The following is a 17,181-nucleotide window of genomic DNA, read 5'->3' as shown; positions in this document are numbered from 1 at the left end:
AGTCCGGCAGCCAAGAACACTGATTTCATATGGTGCTAGACTGTAATTAGCAACACCTAAACCACCAGAGGAAATCAGGTTCTGGGTGCAGAGGGCTTTGTTGGGTACTGCACCTGCTATGGAAATGCATAGCACAAATTCTATACCTGTGCTGCTCATGTCCCAATACTTGTGGAGGTCAATGGGTTGCTAGTTCCTGTTTGCTGGTGCAAATGTCAAAGGGAGGTCATAGTGCAGGGGGGTTAATGTGCAACCAAGGTGGAGGGCAAATGTCCAACGCTGATATCATTATATGGCTCACCTCCTCGATGGCTCCTTCTGGAAATAGACAGGGGCCCGTTGTTTTTTTCCCCCTTGCTACAAATGGAGCATCACTGCTCAGCTTGCCTCAAAGAGAGTAATAACCTAATCATAATACTATAGTCCTTATTGTCGTCATCATCAACATAATAACACTTTGTGATGAAGGAATAACAAAAAAGAATCAGAGCAGAGAAATACATGGAGGAGAATGGATGGAGAATAGGTTTTGTTTCCTTTATTAATAAAATAACCACTATGTGGTTTCGGATTGGTATTCTTTTGGATAAAGGGTTTATCAAAAGACATCTTCAATACACTGCCATCTGTTTTAATGAGCAAAATCAGTAAGCTGGCAAGGTTTTCTCAGCTCACTGACGGCACGCACAATGAGTAATGTGATCTAACTTAGCACAATTATACTACTGCCCATTCAAGGAAAACATTTATTCTGATGCAGTCATCTTGGCATCTGCACCACACAATACAATAAGTCGAAAAAGGACCCACAAGAGGAGACATTAATATAAAAAACAACTCTGGTCGTATTCTCAAAACCACAAAAAAAGAGAGCAATGGCTGGCATTCTAACTGAATACAGATATCTGATTGCCTTTCTTATAGCTAACAAACACAAGAGTTCCTGGAGATATCAAGCCAATGGTTACAAGCACAGTGAACCCATCTTCCCTGCTCTCCCTGTGCCTGTGTCCTTCGGCTGGGGGGGGGGGGGGGCATACCCCATCAGCCCTGAGAGGTACGGGAGTCTGTCAACACGAAGCCCCTACGGGCTCTAGCTTTAGCAGTAGCACCAGAGGCGACTCTGTGGAGGGGGGGGCGCGTTAAAGGCGATTTATGGGCGTCCCCAGCGTCGGAGGATTATGAATCCTGCATGCACCTTTGGCCATAGCTCATCCCGAAGGTAATGTTCCTCGTGTGTGCATGTCTCGATCCACGTGTAAAGTTAGTGCTCAATAGCTGTGGCACCGGCGAGTTCATACATGGGCCAACTAGAGCGATTATCCTTAATGGGGGCCCTGATAGCGCTATGAATATGCATGGGCATGTACACGTGTGTGTGTTAGTTAGTGTATGTGTCCACAACAGAGACAGAGGACAGACGAGGACCTTGAGAAGGAGAAAGGGGAAGTGGGGGTGGGGGGTGGGCGTGGAGAGGTTGGATGTGTATAGAATCTGCTAATCTGCTAATGCGAGTTCTATTTTTTTTGTCTCGCATCAAGCGTCATTTTAAATATCACCCAGCCGCTTAACATATGCACAGAGACACAGTGACACACATTCTGGGGAACTTTTGTGTGAAGAATGGCATTTAGCATTGGCATTTATCACCCGGGTGCATGTCTCGTATTGGCGCCGAGTTCTCTCGATGCTAATTCTTGCACGTATGAATGTGAGATACAGTGTTTATGACCCCAATTAACAGAATCATACAACTCTGTACGATTAAAGTCATGGGTCACATTGAGGAAAAGTGGATTATGATAGTATATATCATAAGGAATAGGGTTTTAGAGGTAGAATAGATCATAATTACGCAAAAAGAGAAGTCTTGGGTGTGCTGGTTTTGTGTTATGAATGCTGTGGATGGAGGGGTATTTGTAGACTAGAGCGGTGTAGCCTTCATCTCCTGCAAGAATCTCCTCCACCTCCTCCACCTGAGATGAGCCATCAACGCCATAGCAACAACCCCCACCTCCTGGAAATAATCCCAGGCTGTCCTTACGGCCCATTGTTCACGATGAGACCCGTTCCCAAGAGCTGCTTTTCATTTTCGCCCAAGAAATCATCACAAACCATCTTCAAAATGACTAATTATATACTACAATGGATCCCAATGCGCATGTAAGTTGTTACCGAATACATAACCCACGAAAGGGGGAACAGAGAGGGAGCGTAGACCTCCATCACACGCTTGAATCGAGAGTGTGAATGGGGGAGAGGAGGGGAGAGTCAAAGGGAAAGTGAAAATGGTTAATTTCCATGCAGAGCAAAGGGATGAGGGGGGCAGGGGGGGGGACACAGCTCGCCGGCCATAAATCTCACATACCTCCAAGGCTGGGACGAAACGTAATATCTTGTCACAGAACATATGTTACAGAAATACACGAGCGGTCAGGCCGAAAATATGACACCCTGTGTCAACGACATCATACTCTGCGTGTGGTAACCCCGGTTAGTATTTGACTGGCTTTCCTCTGACACCGTTTGTAACCAATGTTTACATGTGTGTACCTTTGCACTCTGTATATATCTGTAGGTTTTACTTTTGTATCTAAATTGTGGCGTTGTGTATCTTGAAGCATCAAAAAAGTGCGACAAACTAATTTCTGTGAGGGTGTGGAGAACCATAACCACTCACTACTTTTAAACACTTTCTCTCGCGTAACACACGTCATACCTGTGATTAAACCACCGGCCAATGGAAAGGCGGGGGCTATGCGTGCGACTGAGGGTAAACACAGGCAAATACAGCACACAGGCCCAGAGGGAGAGAACAAGGAAAACATCTCAGGGGTGTGCGCATGTGTCTGCGTCACCAGTGATGAAATCGTCCGGTGACACACAACCTGAACTGGACTCAGACAGGAGTCGGGCTCAGTGGATTTCCTGCTGAGGAATTCTACTGCACACGCAGAGGAGAGGCTGTAAACCACATCCTGCTCCACATGGCTGGCCTCAATGGGAGCTTGTTGACGGCGGTGAGGGAGAGGGAAGTGGCAGGAGGGGGGGGAGAAGGTGGCTACTGGTCATGATGACAGATGTTTATGAAACCTGAAGCACTCTGGAGGGGGGTGGGCGGTTGGGGGGGGCATGTCGGACACAAGTGTTATCCGACATGTTTACACATCAGCGGCGTTCCATGAAGCCATTAGTCACTCGTCACTCTACCGCAAGCGTGCTGAAAGACCAATCAATGTACATCGATTCTTAGCTACAAATGTCAAGGGGACCAGAATTCCCTGAAAGCTCCTGCATTTTAAGGTTTAGTAGGAAAATAGGACAACAATAACACTTTAATAATATACAAATATAAAAATGGCTTAATACACAAAACACACACACACACTCACAAACACAGACACAGACACACGCACGCAGCAACCAAACAATACATTCCCTAAACGTAGACAAGCAGAAATATTGACAAAGGGTCAAAATCAAACAGGAACATAAAACACAATTAACACACACAAACACAGAAGACACATGCACAAGCTGGACCTTACTTCTAGACCTCAAGATGTCCTCTCCTTTGACCCATGAGACGTCCTCCTGCTCGCTGGCCGTCGGTGGGCGACGGTCTTCCATCCACAGGGCCCCCAGTCCCCTCCCTGTGTGCTGCTCTCTCCCTCTCCCCTCCTCTGTGAGGACCGGCATTCTGACACGCACAAGAGTTATGAGATAAAGGTGCTGGGGAGAGCACTGCCCCTTCACACACACACATGTACACACGCACACATGTACACGTGCACACACACCCACACACACATGGTACATGTGCATATTTATACACACACATATGCACACACACACACACACACACACACACACACACACACACACACACACACACACACACACACACACACACACACACACACACACACACACACACACACACACACACACACACACACACACAGCCCCCACCCACTGTCACCTCTTTACAGTAAAAGGGAGTCGCTTGTCTGGGGCGATCACCGTGACTCGTGGTGAGTCAGCCAGCCTCCGCGGTGCTCTACATCCTCCTCCTCTGTTCATTCACCTCACCACGCCGGTGCATCGGCTGTGCACACGCGCGTCAAGAACGCACAAGCACACCCATGTGTACCCACAGCCGGCGTATCCTGGGTGTGTTTGCCGGCGTATTAACCCTAAAAAGTTTAACATTAAGAGGTGCGGGAGAAATTAGTTCCTCTTGCACGCACACACTCTCCTCGCAGACACACACACACACACACACACACACACACACACACACACACACACACACACACACACACACACACACACACACACACACACACACACACACACAGACAAGCACACTGCACACCTTATATTGTGATTATGATTATGATGTATTATTATCATTATTATTATTAATAACAATAAACATATATAGACACACACACCACACCTAGTGACCTACTATTATTTTTTTATTTAACACACACACACAAACAAACACGTACCATGATTTACCTTTGTAAAACACCTTTCTCTACCGCACCATCTTAAAACACTTGCAGTATGCCCACTCGCCTCGTACCATGTGCTCCAATCCACACGTCGTCCTTCTACACCACAGCTCTTGTAAGCAGCCCCAGAAAATACAATCTGTGGTGATGGTTCCCTAGAAATACAATTCAACCAGTTCATTCTTCAGAATAAACACTATCCGGGGCTTACACTCAACACTCAAGAAACCCACAAACCTCACTCACTTCCTCAATCTCGGGCCACGCAAAACACCGGGAAAGTCCCGGGTTCGGGGCAGGGAGGATGAAACAGGATCTAGGTGGTGGAGATAGGTGACGCGGCCAACACTCAGAGCACAGGAATCTCGCTCCGGCATTCCAACACCGGGAAAAGGAAATTAAATAATTGGTGCATCCGTCAGGAGCACAAGGATACAACACACACACACACACACACACACACACACACACACACACACACACACACACACACACACACACACACACACACACACACACACACACACACACACACACACACACACCTCTATCTCCCCTCTATCTCCTCAGCCGTTCCTACCGGTGAGTCAGCTGACCACAGCTCCATGACTCCTCTACTCCCCCTCCCCTCCTTCCTTTCATGTCTCCGACGGGAGGACGCCTCGGACGGGATGCTGCCGGCTGACTCAGAGGCAGCTCCAGAACCCCCTCTGACCTCTGGCCCGGATCGCAGCCCCCCCCTGCCCCTACCACGCTATACTCTCCAGCCCTGTAGCACCCCTCCCAACCATCCCATCCTCCTCGGTTGTCAGCTTTTACCACGGCCATGTTTACTATAGATCTATCCATCCGTGTTATCCGTGTATTCACACATCCATCTTTACATTTAAATGTAGGGCTTTGGCAGGCGCTTTTATCCAAAGAGACTTACAATAAGTACATTTGTCAGAAGAAGGTGAAACAATATATGTCTGTTGGTAGGCTACAGTAAGATATATACAACAAAGATGGCTAGGATAAGATGCTACACAACTCAGTACTATAACTAAGTCGGACATACCATGAGTGCGTACATTAAGTGCCAGGACGTACAACATACAATAGGTAGGTGGGACGGGAGGGGTTGGCTATACAGAGTCTAGGTTAAACTCTGAACAGGTGAGTCTTGAGTCATCCATATACTGGGATGAGATGAGCGTGGGTGCTGTGACACCGTCCAGCTCTGGTGTGTATTTGTTTATACCTGCTGCCAACTTACCGCTGTGCCGTCTCCACTTCCTCCCATCTAGGCTCAGCCACACAGGGTTGCCCAGGATAACACCTGTCTGGTGGTTAATGTCCCGTCCCATGCGGTGAAACCTCTCTCTCTGACAGCCCTGCGACCGATAATTCCTCCAGAGCAACTGTGCGGAATGAGCTCTCAGTCAGGGGAAGGGGAAGCCGTTTCCGACGTGCTTCCCCGTTTTCGTACGCCATCCGTCTTTGAGCCCCGCCGTCCGCCCGCCACGGCGTGCCCAGAGACAAGATGTATCGGAGGGGGGAGGGTCGGACTACACACGTTCAGACGGCTGCAGCAGCATCAGCGGCTCTTTACATAACAGCGGTGACGTGCGTGTGCCAGGAGGACAGGGATCTATGTGTCGGCGGCCGCTCGGGTCTTCAGCGTGTGTGTAAAGCAGGGGATAATCGAGCAGTGTTTGGGTCCTCGCTGACTATTTGCATATCAATGTGTTCACCACCACCTCGTTTAGATTAGAGCCTGCCTGGAAGCCAGGGGGCTCTGCTTGTCCACCGGAAAGGTGTTTCTTTCTCGTGTGATTATACGTTCAAATGTGTCATCTATGTATACGGGGGGGGGGGGGAGGGTGACATCTTGTCACTGTCATTTTGTCCTCATGAAAGTGGTTGAATCTCAATGTATTAGGCTCCAATATGCATTAAACCCCCTGTAGGTATGATTCGAGAGTTGTAAAGTGAGTGTGTTGCCTTTCACATACTTGTGATGGACAGGCAGAGACGAGAATCCCCGATTTGTCAGTAATGACATAAGAGCAGTGTCAAATCTAAATTGGCTCATCGAGACAGGTTCAGTCTACTTCAAACAGATATTCCCACAGCACATTTCACTCACTAATAGCTTGCAGACGGATATGCCAATTCTAACAAATTACTCTCAAATAATAGCTCCTAATTCCACCACAGCATCTTAAATATCAACAATAATAATACTGATAACCATTTTAACACTTCCTCCACTTGTCGCCGCTGCCAGGCTAGACGAAGAGCCGCAAACACTGGTGTTATGTGATTGCCAACCAGGAGGTATGCAGTCTTTGGATGCATCCTTGGTAACAATCACTATAGCCACCAATGAAAGGGACAGGGTTGCGTAACAGCTAATTCAATGCCTTCAGAAGGTAGCTATTCAAGGTAACAGAGTACCACGGGGACAGCCGCCCTGGAGGGCTGCTAATGACTCTGGGATCCCTGTTATGAACCAAATGTCCTTTGAACTTGGCTTACACTGTAGAAATATATATTTTTACAGATTTTTCCATAAAACGTTGAAATGACGGCGGCTTTACAGATATTTGTCATTTAAAGTTTTACCCTTAAATTACAGTCGATTAACCATAATCTAAGACAACTTCCATATTATGTTATAGAAATTCAAATGTAATTGAATGTGAGGTTATAGTTTATCAAGGTTTTCTGTTTATGATTATGAAGAAATGCATGTAAAACTATGGAAACCTGCAGCACGAAAGTAAAAAGATAAAGAAGAATACAGATACAATGAATGCTGATACAACTTGACAAAAAGTGCTATTTCCCGTTTTAAAAAATATAAATTCACAAGCTGTTTTGTAGTCAGCCCCTATTTTTCATCACTTATATCTGCTTAAACATCCAAGAAAAACACTGACCTGAGAAATGCCTGTTTTCAACGTCTACAACCTCTGCGACACTGGCGCCATTAATCTCATCAGATCTCTGTTAGGTTTCTCATGTTACTCATGTTACTAGGCTAAACGTTCCCCAACTATGAGCTGCTTCACGACCGACACTTGCCATGCCAAACACTCTCACCCCATCCAAACACCTTGCATTGTCCAACACGTTCATGCTGGCTGCAACAATATCCCCCTGTTCGTAGAATCAAAAGATTAAGGGATTTCAATGTGGTTTATAGCCATCCCAAAGGTTTGAGAGAGCAAGATAAAGCTCAAAAGGTTTGAATAGCTCACTAAAGGACAATATATTCTAAGGAGACCTTTTTCAAATGAAATTGCCAAAAACATCAGAGGTTTACACACTGGTACAAATACATACTGCATTGAATTAACCCTGTAAACATACCAATACACTGAATGTGAGTTGGATATTATACCCCATTGGGAACCTGGAGAACCTGAAGTCCATTCTTACTACTGACTACTTACTTACATACTCCAACTTCAAACTCAATTTCCCTGAATGCTTGCCCCGTAACGAGCTGCAAAACGAACATATCTTATACAGTCTAGACGTCAATGTCATTTGTGTCCAAATGGTTTAGCAAAAGAAGAAACTCACATAAAATCATATATATAAACCAACAGTCAAACATGGTGTTTAAAAATAGGTTAAATAAGTGGCCTACTTGGAATGGAAATAGGATGAGTCAAGACTCTATACTAGCGAGCAATGATTACCAAACCATTATCCGTTTGTCTTGCTCTACACGCACACTCAACAAACCCCAACAAAAAACTGTAACACTCACATAACACGCACACACTCGCACCCACGACACTCGCACCCACACACACACACACACACACACACACATCCTGTCTTACTTTCAAATAACATGTTTTTTTTTCACTAGAATCAGACAAGGAACACAAGGCCATCATGTAAACAAACAGTTTTTTATCTAAACATAATTTGAACCAATGTTGACATGGAATATGTAAGAGCTGTTTGAGAACAGCTCTTACATATTCAGCTAAGACTAGATAATTGGTCCCTATTCAATCAAATCAAGGCTGAGAATCAACAAACAATATCAGGGGAAGTAAGGCTTGGAACATTATGGTATTTTTAGCATGTGTTAACATGCTAGGTGTTTGGGTTTGTTTGTATCAGATCACTGGGGAACTTTAGTTCCTTTTTATAGACGAGGGAGGCGTGGCTGCCAATAGGTCCATGAGCACTGGTTGTGAAAGCTGCAGTCCACCCCCACTGTTATAATTGATTATTATTGGAAAGATGTCCGTGTGACGTTGACTGCATACGCAGCACCTAAATGTTGGCTTGCCATGAGTCAGAGCTATATCTAACACTTTTTCTACAAAACAAAAAAACACCTCAATAATCATGAATCATTCAAGCCTGTCATGAGGTTAATACAGTTTGCTTATCCAGAGTGTTCTGTGGGCCTTTACATTTATGGAGGATTATGGATGTGATTATATCCTTGAATAATGACATTTTATATTGAAAAGTGATCCCATATGGAAGCACTATATAACAGCCACACTAGATGCATAAAAACTAAAACATAACCCAATTCTAGCAAATCCTGCATATGCTCAATTTTCTTTCTAATATCATTGTCTATCCATGCATATACTAATCATAATGCTCAACAAGCAAACAACAACATAGTCTGGCCTATCCAAACCTTTTGACTAACAAATGAGATTCAGATAGATATTGTCAAATAAGTTCAACGTCGATCACAATAGCTCCACGTTAGCCTATTCATCCAAAAGTAATTAAATTATTTTCTTCTTTGAGACTACTGTTCAATATATATATATATATATATATATATATATATATATATATATATATATATATATATATATATATATAAATAAATGAAGGATTAATAACAGAATGAGGTTATAATGCTAAATGAATATCCACCATCTACCAATGGCGAGCATGCAAACAAACATCCACCACGAAATTCGGTCTGAACACCAATATTGACAATTGTTGGATCCTGATCATCTACAGGTTGGGTCCCTCTCTCACTAACCAAATAACCAACATGTCGTATTTTCCCTAACTTCGAATCTCACAACCTGGACTTGAATCTAGCAGATTACAGATCAGCACACGTCGATATGTAAACTTACATTGTCATTGTACCGCACAAGCGCTTCCTTGGCAGGTGCTTCTGCCCTCCGCGGCGGTATGCAGGAAGAGTACGCTGGCATTGGAGACAATCTGGCGACCATATGTACTAGAACATTGAATAACCCCGACAGGAAAACAACCCGACAAATACCCAACCCAACAGGATGACCCAAATATAACCCAAACAAGCGACTATATAATAATATACACACTATCCTCTTGAATAATGTTGAACGTTATCAAAGTGTTGCCCTTTGCCGCAGGATAACTAACAAACCTTACCTCACTCACCGGCATTGCAGGCTACTTGCTCTGAACAAAAAACAATTCCACGAGTTGTTTCAGATCCACAAGAGGGCAGTACTATCTGACGTTATATTCAAGATAAAACCAAAATAAATATAGATTGATAACATTGACCGTGTTTTGAAAGACAAAAAAGAACACGGCTGCAGGTGTTTCAAATCATTTTCAATCAATCAACAAACGCAGTTTCCAATACATTGATCATAATAGAGGATAAGGCACATGTGCAAATGTTGGATTACAAAACATAAACACATACTTCATTACATTATCATCAGCCAAACAAAATAAATGCCTATCTTAAGTCACACAAGAAAGAAAAACTACAATCTAAAACTCTATGACACTGAGGTTTAAATTTCAATTGATCATTCTCACTTTCTTCTGTCGAGGGCCGTGTTTGTGACGGCCGTAGCACTCAATGTAACAGGTGATAAGGGTGATGTTGTCATTAGCATGGAGTGTATTGAATATTTACAGTGAGAGTTAACAGCACACCGTCATCACTGCACACAATAACCCCAGGAACGCTTGGGACTGATGGACGAGTGGATAGAAGTCTTTGGGTCGGCGTGCGTCACTATCTCTGTATCTAAAAGAATCTCGCCGTCGGCCGTCTTGTGGATGCGTGTCCTCCGTTTCCCTTGCGGTGTGAGAACCTGTGCTTGTTCTTTTTCTTGTGCACGCAAGGAGTGACACAATATGCAAAGTCCTTACCACAGACCGCGCTAACCTCCGGTGCTCAGCTTGTTCTAATGGTGGAAGGAAAGAAAAAAAAAAAAAAAAAAAAAAGAAGGTTAGAAACAATACGGTGAGAACAAGATGGTAACACTGAAGAGCGTGCAATGTAACACTGCTCGTTCTAGTCATTTAGTGGTTGGTTTGATCAAAAGAGACAAACGTGGGGATTCAGATGCATGACATTAAAGAGCAGGGGTAAGGGGTAAGGGGGGGAGGTGAGAGAGGTCTACCTGTAGACCTCAAAGAGGTCTACAGGTAGACTGTGGACCCACTAGCTTTCAGCTGCGATGTAAACCATCCACTACCCGGCCCCTTGATCAACCATCAGGGAGGGTACAAGACAGAGTAGTCTTCCATGTGTGATGTCGGACCCAAGAGGACCTCGGCAGTGGTTGGGGTGTGACGGGAGATACGTCGGGGGCGTGGGGGAAGGCTCACCTGCAGCTTGGCGTCGGCCACACACTGCATGTAGGCGGCGGCGATGGGGGAGCAGACGAGGCCCTGGCCCGCGTTGTCCCGGTAACAGTTCATCACACGACTCTGGAGGTCACCGCATGCCGGGCTGACGTTGTAGCGCCTACCAGCAGAAGATAAGAAGGGGGGGGGAGTTCTAGGTTGAGAACGCTGTTTGTTAGGCGACCAGCATCCACTTTCAAAACAGCCACACAGGAAGACTGAGCTTCGTAGCGCTTAAAGAGTAGATTAGATTCAACTTTATTGCCATTGCATAAGTAAGTACAACGAATGCAGTTTATATCTAAGGTGACATATTATACCACCAGTGGGGTATACTACGAAACTCGCTGAACATACCCAGGCTTTCTTGGGAAAACCTGGCTCGACAGAGACGCAACTCACGATAAGAGATAAATTGTACTAAGAAACTCACTTGTGAAAATCTGCCTCTTCTGACATCACAAGTGGGCGTGTCCGTGTATCGGTCATACATCTAGGTAGACACTCCCACTTGTGATATCAGAATAGTCCGATTTACAAAACGGCTTGCAACGGCCAATCACACTCACACATGATATAATATGTCACGTTTAACGTGCATCGTCCCCCCGAATAATGGAGAATTCTTTGTCTTTGATTATGTACTCACGCAAAACGAGCGTGAGTCTCCTCTTGTCCCTTCTTGAAGTTCTCGGCGCTGACTTTGTAGAACTGAGACCTCTGTGTAAAAAGAGACGCAGACGAAAAACCCTTACTGAGTGGGATGAGACATCACTGAGACAGGGAATGTGTACGTTCAGTTTAGACAGAGAGAATAATAGACACAGGGATATATTATGAGGACGATCACTTACTTTTTCTTCCAGTTTGTCGAGATGTTCCCTGAAGCGTTGGTCTTGTTCCTTCAATGCCCTCTCTTTTTCATCGAGTTTATGGGCCTAAAAAAAAGGAATAAAACAGTTTTATAGTTATGAGATTACTATATCACAAGCGGCTCATGCAAACACACCTCAAAATACCTCGAGCCAAAAGTAATCTGGATAAACGTGTGGATTAAAACGAAAACGCTCTGCAAATGAAACGCATGATGCAACAAAGAGTACCCTACCAAGGTTGCAATCTGACAAAGGAAAAACGGAAGGAGTCAGCCATGCATGAGTGAAGCTCACCTTCAACTCCAACAACTGAGCCATGGAACATGGCAAGAGAAACAAAGGAGGGTGGTGAGATTATGAAAACGAGCAGCTTTCCAGTTCAGAACACAGACACGCACCAGGGAGTAGACCTTTACAAATTATATTAGGTGCAGTAAGTTAAATGTGGTTGGATACATCCAATTCCCTGCAATTATGAAACAAGAAACACCAACTGACACACTTCTGAGGCTTCCATTCTATGCGAGGGTAATGCTATAGACAACGATACCGCCCCCTAGGTCAGCCAGTAGGAACGGAGCTATCTTAGGAGCAGTGCTATCTTAGGAATGGTGCTAGCACGCTTTCTTGCCAAATGCGAAGAGCTAGAAAAAGCTGCACAAGGACATAATTAAAACAAAGATGGGGAGAGGGAGAGAATAAGGGCGGCAGAGCTTCGTCTTGAACAAAAAACGACCTATAAAAAGGTTATGAAATACGACATGCACTTCCACAAGGGGGCGGGTTGCCATATTGCACCCTGCCTGAACCAGTCTGAGGAACACCACTACCTCACCCCTGTGTACTTACATACACCTGAGCGATCAGCCGCTCGTCCTCGCACTTCATGCGCTCGGTCAGGAGAGCGTTTCTGAGCTGCTCCACGTGGCCGGCCTTCTCTGCCTCCAGGGTCTGCTTCACCTGCTCTTGGATCTGTAGCTGTGCTGCTGCCCACGCCTCGGACCTGGCCTTTGCCTTGGCCTCCTCCAGCCTGGGAGAGAGACGTGAAAACCAGACACGTAGTGTTAAGACCATCGTCTAAAATGAACAACATTTATTATTTATGATTGCATTCCAACGTATTTGATTTTGTGTAAGAGCATTTGCACTTGACTTGGCCTTTAGAATTATCCAAACTACACATTACCATAGCCACTTTCACATGATTGATGCATGTGCAAAATATCTCAGGCCTTTACATAGAGTGACATGTGTTCATATGTAAAGGTCAAAGAGAACAAGTAACTCGTGAACAAGACCCTGGTCTGTGCCCCACTGTTTCCTTACTGTAGTTGAAGCTCCTGTTTCTTCTGGGTGATCTCCTCAGCCAGACCTTCCTGCAGCGCCTCTTTGACCTTCCTCCTGAGCTCGTCTTCATCCACTGAGGATAAACAAGAGGACATCATCAGCCAGGGCATTCGATTAAATAAGAGTCCACAGGGTTATGGGGCTAGTGACATCCTATCTTAATTTAACATGGAGTCTTTGATGGATACCACTACTGTGGTGTCGGGAAACAAGATGGCTTCCACCAGCAATGGCAACCTCCAAAAAGTAAACATTGCGTAACTCAAACATAACTCTACAACTCCCACAAAAAAAATGTGCAATTTTTTTTTTGCAGAACCATGTACAATATCAGTAAAGATGTAAATGCGTTACATGAAACAAAAGCAGTGTGGTAATTGTTTGAATTGGTTTGTGTGTGTGTGTGCATTGGATGTTGAATGTATAAATATAACAAGCCGGTTCAGTATAGATGTGAGGAATGCAAGGCAGCCTTCACAGGGCCCGTGTCGAAACCAACATGATTTTTGCTGCATTGTTGCTACCTTACACAGGTTTGTGATACAAAATAAAGAAAGAGAGACGCACCTGTGACATCAGGCACAGGTTGCGGGCGCAAGATGAATACAGGAAACAGATCCTCAGTAACAGGAAGGGAAGTTGAGCTCTGGACTTCGGCCTCGGCGTCTTGCGGGGGCGGCTCCATGTCTATGGGCTCCGTTGGGGGTTCTGCTGCCGCCGATTCATAGGTTGAGAGAGAAACCTCCATGGAGTGACAGGGTTGGGGTAAATCTGCAGGGGTTGGAGGCTCGGAGACTGCCGTCTGAGAGACCACACAGTGCTCGATATCGATGAAAGCGGGGCTTGGAGGAGCAACAGATTCAAAGGATAGAACTGGAACAGCAGTGATGTTGTCTCCCACAGATGGAGCGACGCTGGTGGTAACGAGGATGGCTTCAGAAGGCTTGGGGGGAGAGGTCTCCATTTCAACTGGAGCCGGGAGGAAAATGGGAGGTACATTGAGAGTAGGTTCTGCCACTGGAGTAGCACATGGGGTCTCCTGTTGCTCTTCGACTATGGCGCACTGTTGCAATGTTTGGGGATGAGGTGGAGAGGGAGTAGTGACTTCAGCCTCAGTAGGGATTGGAGGTTCAACTGGAGCAGAGAGGAGAACCTTGGGTTCCACCAAGATCGGAAGAGCTGTTTCAGTTTGGGGAGAGGGTGTAGATTCAACTATAGGTTCCACCAAAGTAGGAAGAGCCATTTCAGTTTGGGGAGAGGGTATAGATTCAACTATAGGCTCCACCAAAGTAGGAAGAGCCATTTCAGTTTGGGGTGAGGATATAGATTCAACTATAGGTTCCACCAATGTAGGAAGAGCTGTTTCAATTAAAGTAGGTGGAACAGATTCGACTACCGTTTCCACCAAGGTAGGAAGAGCTGTTTCAGTTTGGGGAGAGGGTATAGATTCAACTATAGGTTCCACCAACGTAGGAAGAGCCATTTCAGTTTGGGGAGAGGATATAGCTTCAACTATAGGTTCCACCAATGTAGGAAGAGCTGTTTCAATTAAAGTAGGTGGTACAGATTCGACTACCGGTTCCACCAAGGTAGGAAGAGCCACTACGGTTTGAGGAGGGACTATAGATTCGACTACAGGTTCCATCACCATAGGAAGAGCGGTTTCAGTTTGAGGAGTAGGCACAGGTTGGGCTATAGGTTCCACCAAGGGAGGGAGAGCCATTTCAGTTTGGGGAGGCACTATAGATTGAACTATAGGTTCCTTCAAGAGAGGAAGGGCTGTCTCAGTTTGAGGAGGAGGTACCAATTGGACTATGGGTTCCACCAACGTAGGAAGCACCATTTCAGTTTGGGGAGAAGGTATGGATTGGACTTTTGGTTCCACCAAGGTTGGAAGAGCCGTTTCAGTTGGAGGAGGCACTATAGATTGGACTATAGGTTCCACTAAGGTAGGAAGAGCCATTTCAGTTGGAGGAGGAGGGGGAATATATTGGACTATGGGTTCCACCAATGTAGGAAGAGTTGTTTCGGTTTGAGGAGGAGGTAAAGATTGGACTGTGGATTCCACCAATGTTGGAAGAGATGTTTCAGTTTGAGGAGGAGGTACAGATTGAACAATGGCTTCCACCAACGTAGGAGAAGCCATTTCAATTTGAGGAGGGGGTACATATTCGACTGTAGGTTCCACCAAGGTAGGAAGAGCTGTTTCAGTTTGAGGAGGAGATAAAGATTGGATTATAGTTTCCACCAGGGTAGGAGGAGCCACTAAGGTTTGAGGAGGCACTGTAGGTTCCACTATGGTTGGAAGAGATGTTTCAGTTTGGGGAGGAGGTACAGATTGGACTATGGGTTCCACCAGGGTAAGAAGAGCAGTTTCAGTTTGAGGAGGTACAGATTGGGTGATGGGTTCCACTAATGTGGGAAGAACCATTTCAGGTTCAGAAAGCGGTTTAGATGTTGCCTCGGGTTCGGGGACAGGGGAGGTCATCGTTATGGCAACAGGCTCCGTCGTGGTTTCCATTATAGGCTCTTGGTGTGCAACAGGGGGAGGGGCCGAATGGAACTTCACAGGCGGAGGAGTGGTGAGTTTTATGGGCTGGGCGATGGGAGGTGTTGAGGCAGCCGTCGGTTCTTGGGCAGGTAGGGTGGGGATGAGTGGAGCTATGGGAGATTCCGGCGGTGTTGAGACGTGCTCAGCAGAAGGTGCCGGGGCTGTGGGCGCTGTTGCTTCTGGTTCAGGGTGTGAGGGCGCTTGTTGTTTATTATCAGATGGATGAGGTCTGGCCACCTTTTGAGACTCTTTCATTCTGTGGACAACTCGGTCTGACAGCTGTGAAAATGGAAGAGGACGTCAGATTGGCTTATGGGGGACATAAATAATCGAATGCTAGGGAAAGAAATTCATCTTTCAGTTGAAACTTATTTATTTATTATCCTTAAAAGCTTGAGGGTGTAAAATGTACTGCCATCCAAGGGAACATAATTTGGTGGGTGGAGATTTGGTATTATTTCATAAGCATGTTTTAATAAATTTATAATCCCATGAAAATAAGGATTGTGTTTTCGTTACCTTAGAATGAGCCCTTTATATCTACAACAGAGCCCACTATGATGCATCCCCATGCGTCATAGTATTCACTTGGTTGCAATCTATTATCTCTCCTCTAGATTTCACGAAGTCCAACACACTGCACCTTTAATCCTCAATAGTTATAGTTAATAGATAGTTAACTTTTTCACCGTAAAGGGTCAGACATTCCACTTAGGGAGTTACCACGGTTCTGGATTATTCAAGTGGAAGGAATAGGGTTCGACCACGCAAAGCATTGGTTGGTTTAGTGGCATGTTATGGAATGTCGAAGCATTCAGCAATTTGAGGTTATAGTTCATTTTTGTATTATTTGTTTTAGTTAGGGGAACATAGACCATATCAACATATAGGATTGTGCATATCAATGATAGTGCATTGCAAGATGCTACGCACAAGGTCAGAGCAGTAGCCCCCTACACATTATTCCTGCTGGGAGTTGGGTTTTACTTTACTGTACGAGCATTTTGCCATTAGTTTTCACAACGAACTCACCCGAATGCCCTTCACAAAAGACACTCCACCGCCTTCACCATCGCCTTCATGTGCAAATTGGCTAGGACCATTACCTCCCATATTCACCCGAAATAAATAAAAATCGTTGACAGAAGACTATGTAAATGTTTTTTGCAACATAGGTCAAACCCATGCAGTCAGCGTCCACACGAGTTCTTCATACAGCTGTGAAACAGCCCTTCCCACTTCTCAATAT

The 17,181-nt window shown here is 45.2% G+C and overlaps 1 protein-coding gene across 2 annotated transcripts; it reads right to left on the bottom strand.

The window, feature by feature from the left end:
- Positions 1–9,377: 9,377 nt before the first annotated feature.
- On the bottom strand, positions 9,378–17,156 carry chchd3b (coiled-coil-helix-coiled-coil-helix domain containing 3b). Of its 2 annotated transcripts, XM_056598497.1 has the most exons (9): positions 16,965–17,156; positions 13,949–16,211; positions 13,361–13,454; positions 12,884–13,064; positions 12,329–12,343; positions 12,014–12,097; positions 11,809–11,879; positions 11,142–11,280; positions 9,378–10,714 (listed from the first exon to the last, which is right to left on the bottom strand). In XM_056598497.1, exons 1-9 carry the CDS (start codon positions 17,043–17,045, stop codon positions 10,691–10,693), a joined length of 2,952 nt encoding a protein of 983 aa, XP_056454472.1. In that variant the 5' UTR covers positions 17,046–17,156; the 3' UTR covers positions 9,378–10,690. The 2 variants fall into 2 exon arrangements, with proteins under 2 accessions (XP_056454472.1, XP_056454474.1); XM_056598499.1 differs by lacking the exon at positions 12,329–12,343.
- Between the last annotated feature and the right edge of the window lie 25 nt (positions 17,157–17,181).

This window comes from Gadus chalcogrammus, chromosome 9 (genome assembly GCF_026213295.1).
Source record: "Gadus chalcogrammus isolate NIFS_2021 chromosome 9, NIFS_Gcha_1.0, whole genome shotgun sequence".
Lineage (NCBI taxonomy): Eukaryota > Metazoa > Chordata > Actinopteri > Gadiformes > Gadidae > Gadus > Gadus chalcogrammus.
The sequence above is the reverse complement of the archived record's forward strand: the minus strand, read 5'-3'. Positions and strand labels throughout refer to the sequence as shown.

Excerpts from the sequence above, each read along its gene's own strand:
- chchd3b (XM_056598497.1), bottom strand. The coding sequence starts at position 17,045 with ATGGGAGGTAATGGTCCTAGCCAATTTGCACATGAAGGCGATGGTGAA. Across the intron at positions 16,212-16,964 it reads CTTTTGTGAAGGGCATTCGG|CTGTCAGACCGAGTTGTCCA; the intron begins GTGAGTTCGTTG and ends CCATTTTCACAG. Across the intron at positions 11,281-11,808 it reads GAGACTCACGCTCGTTTTGC|GCGCTACAACGTCAGCCCGG; the intron begins GTGAGTACATAA and ends TTCTGCTGGTAG.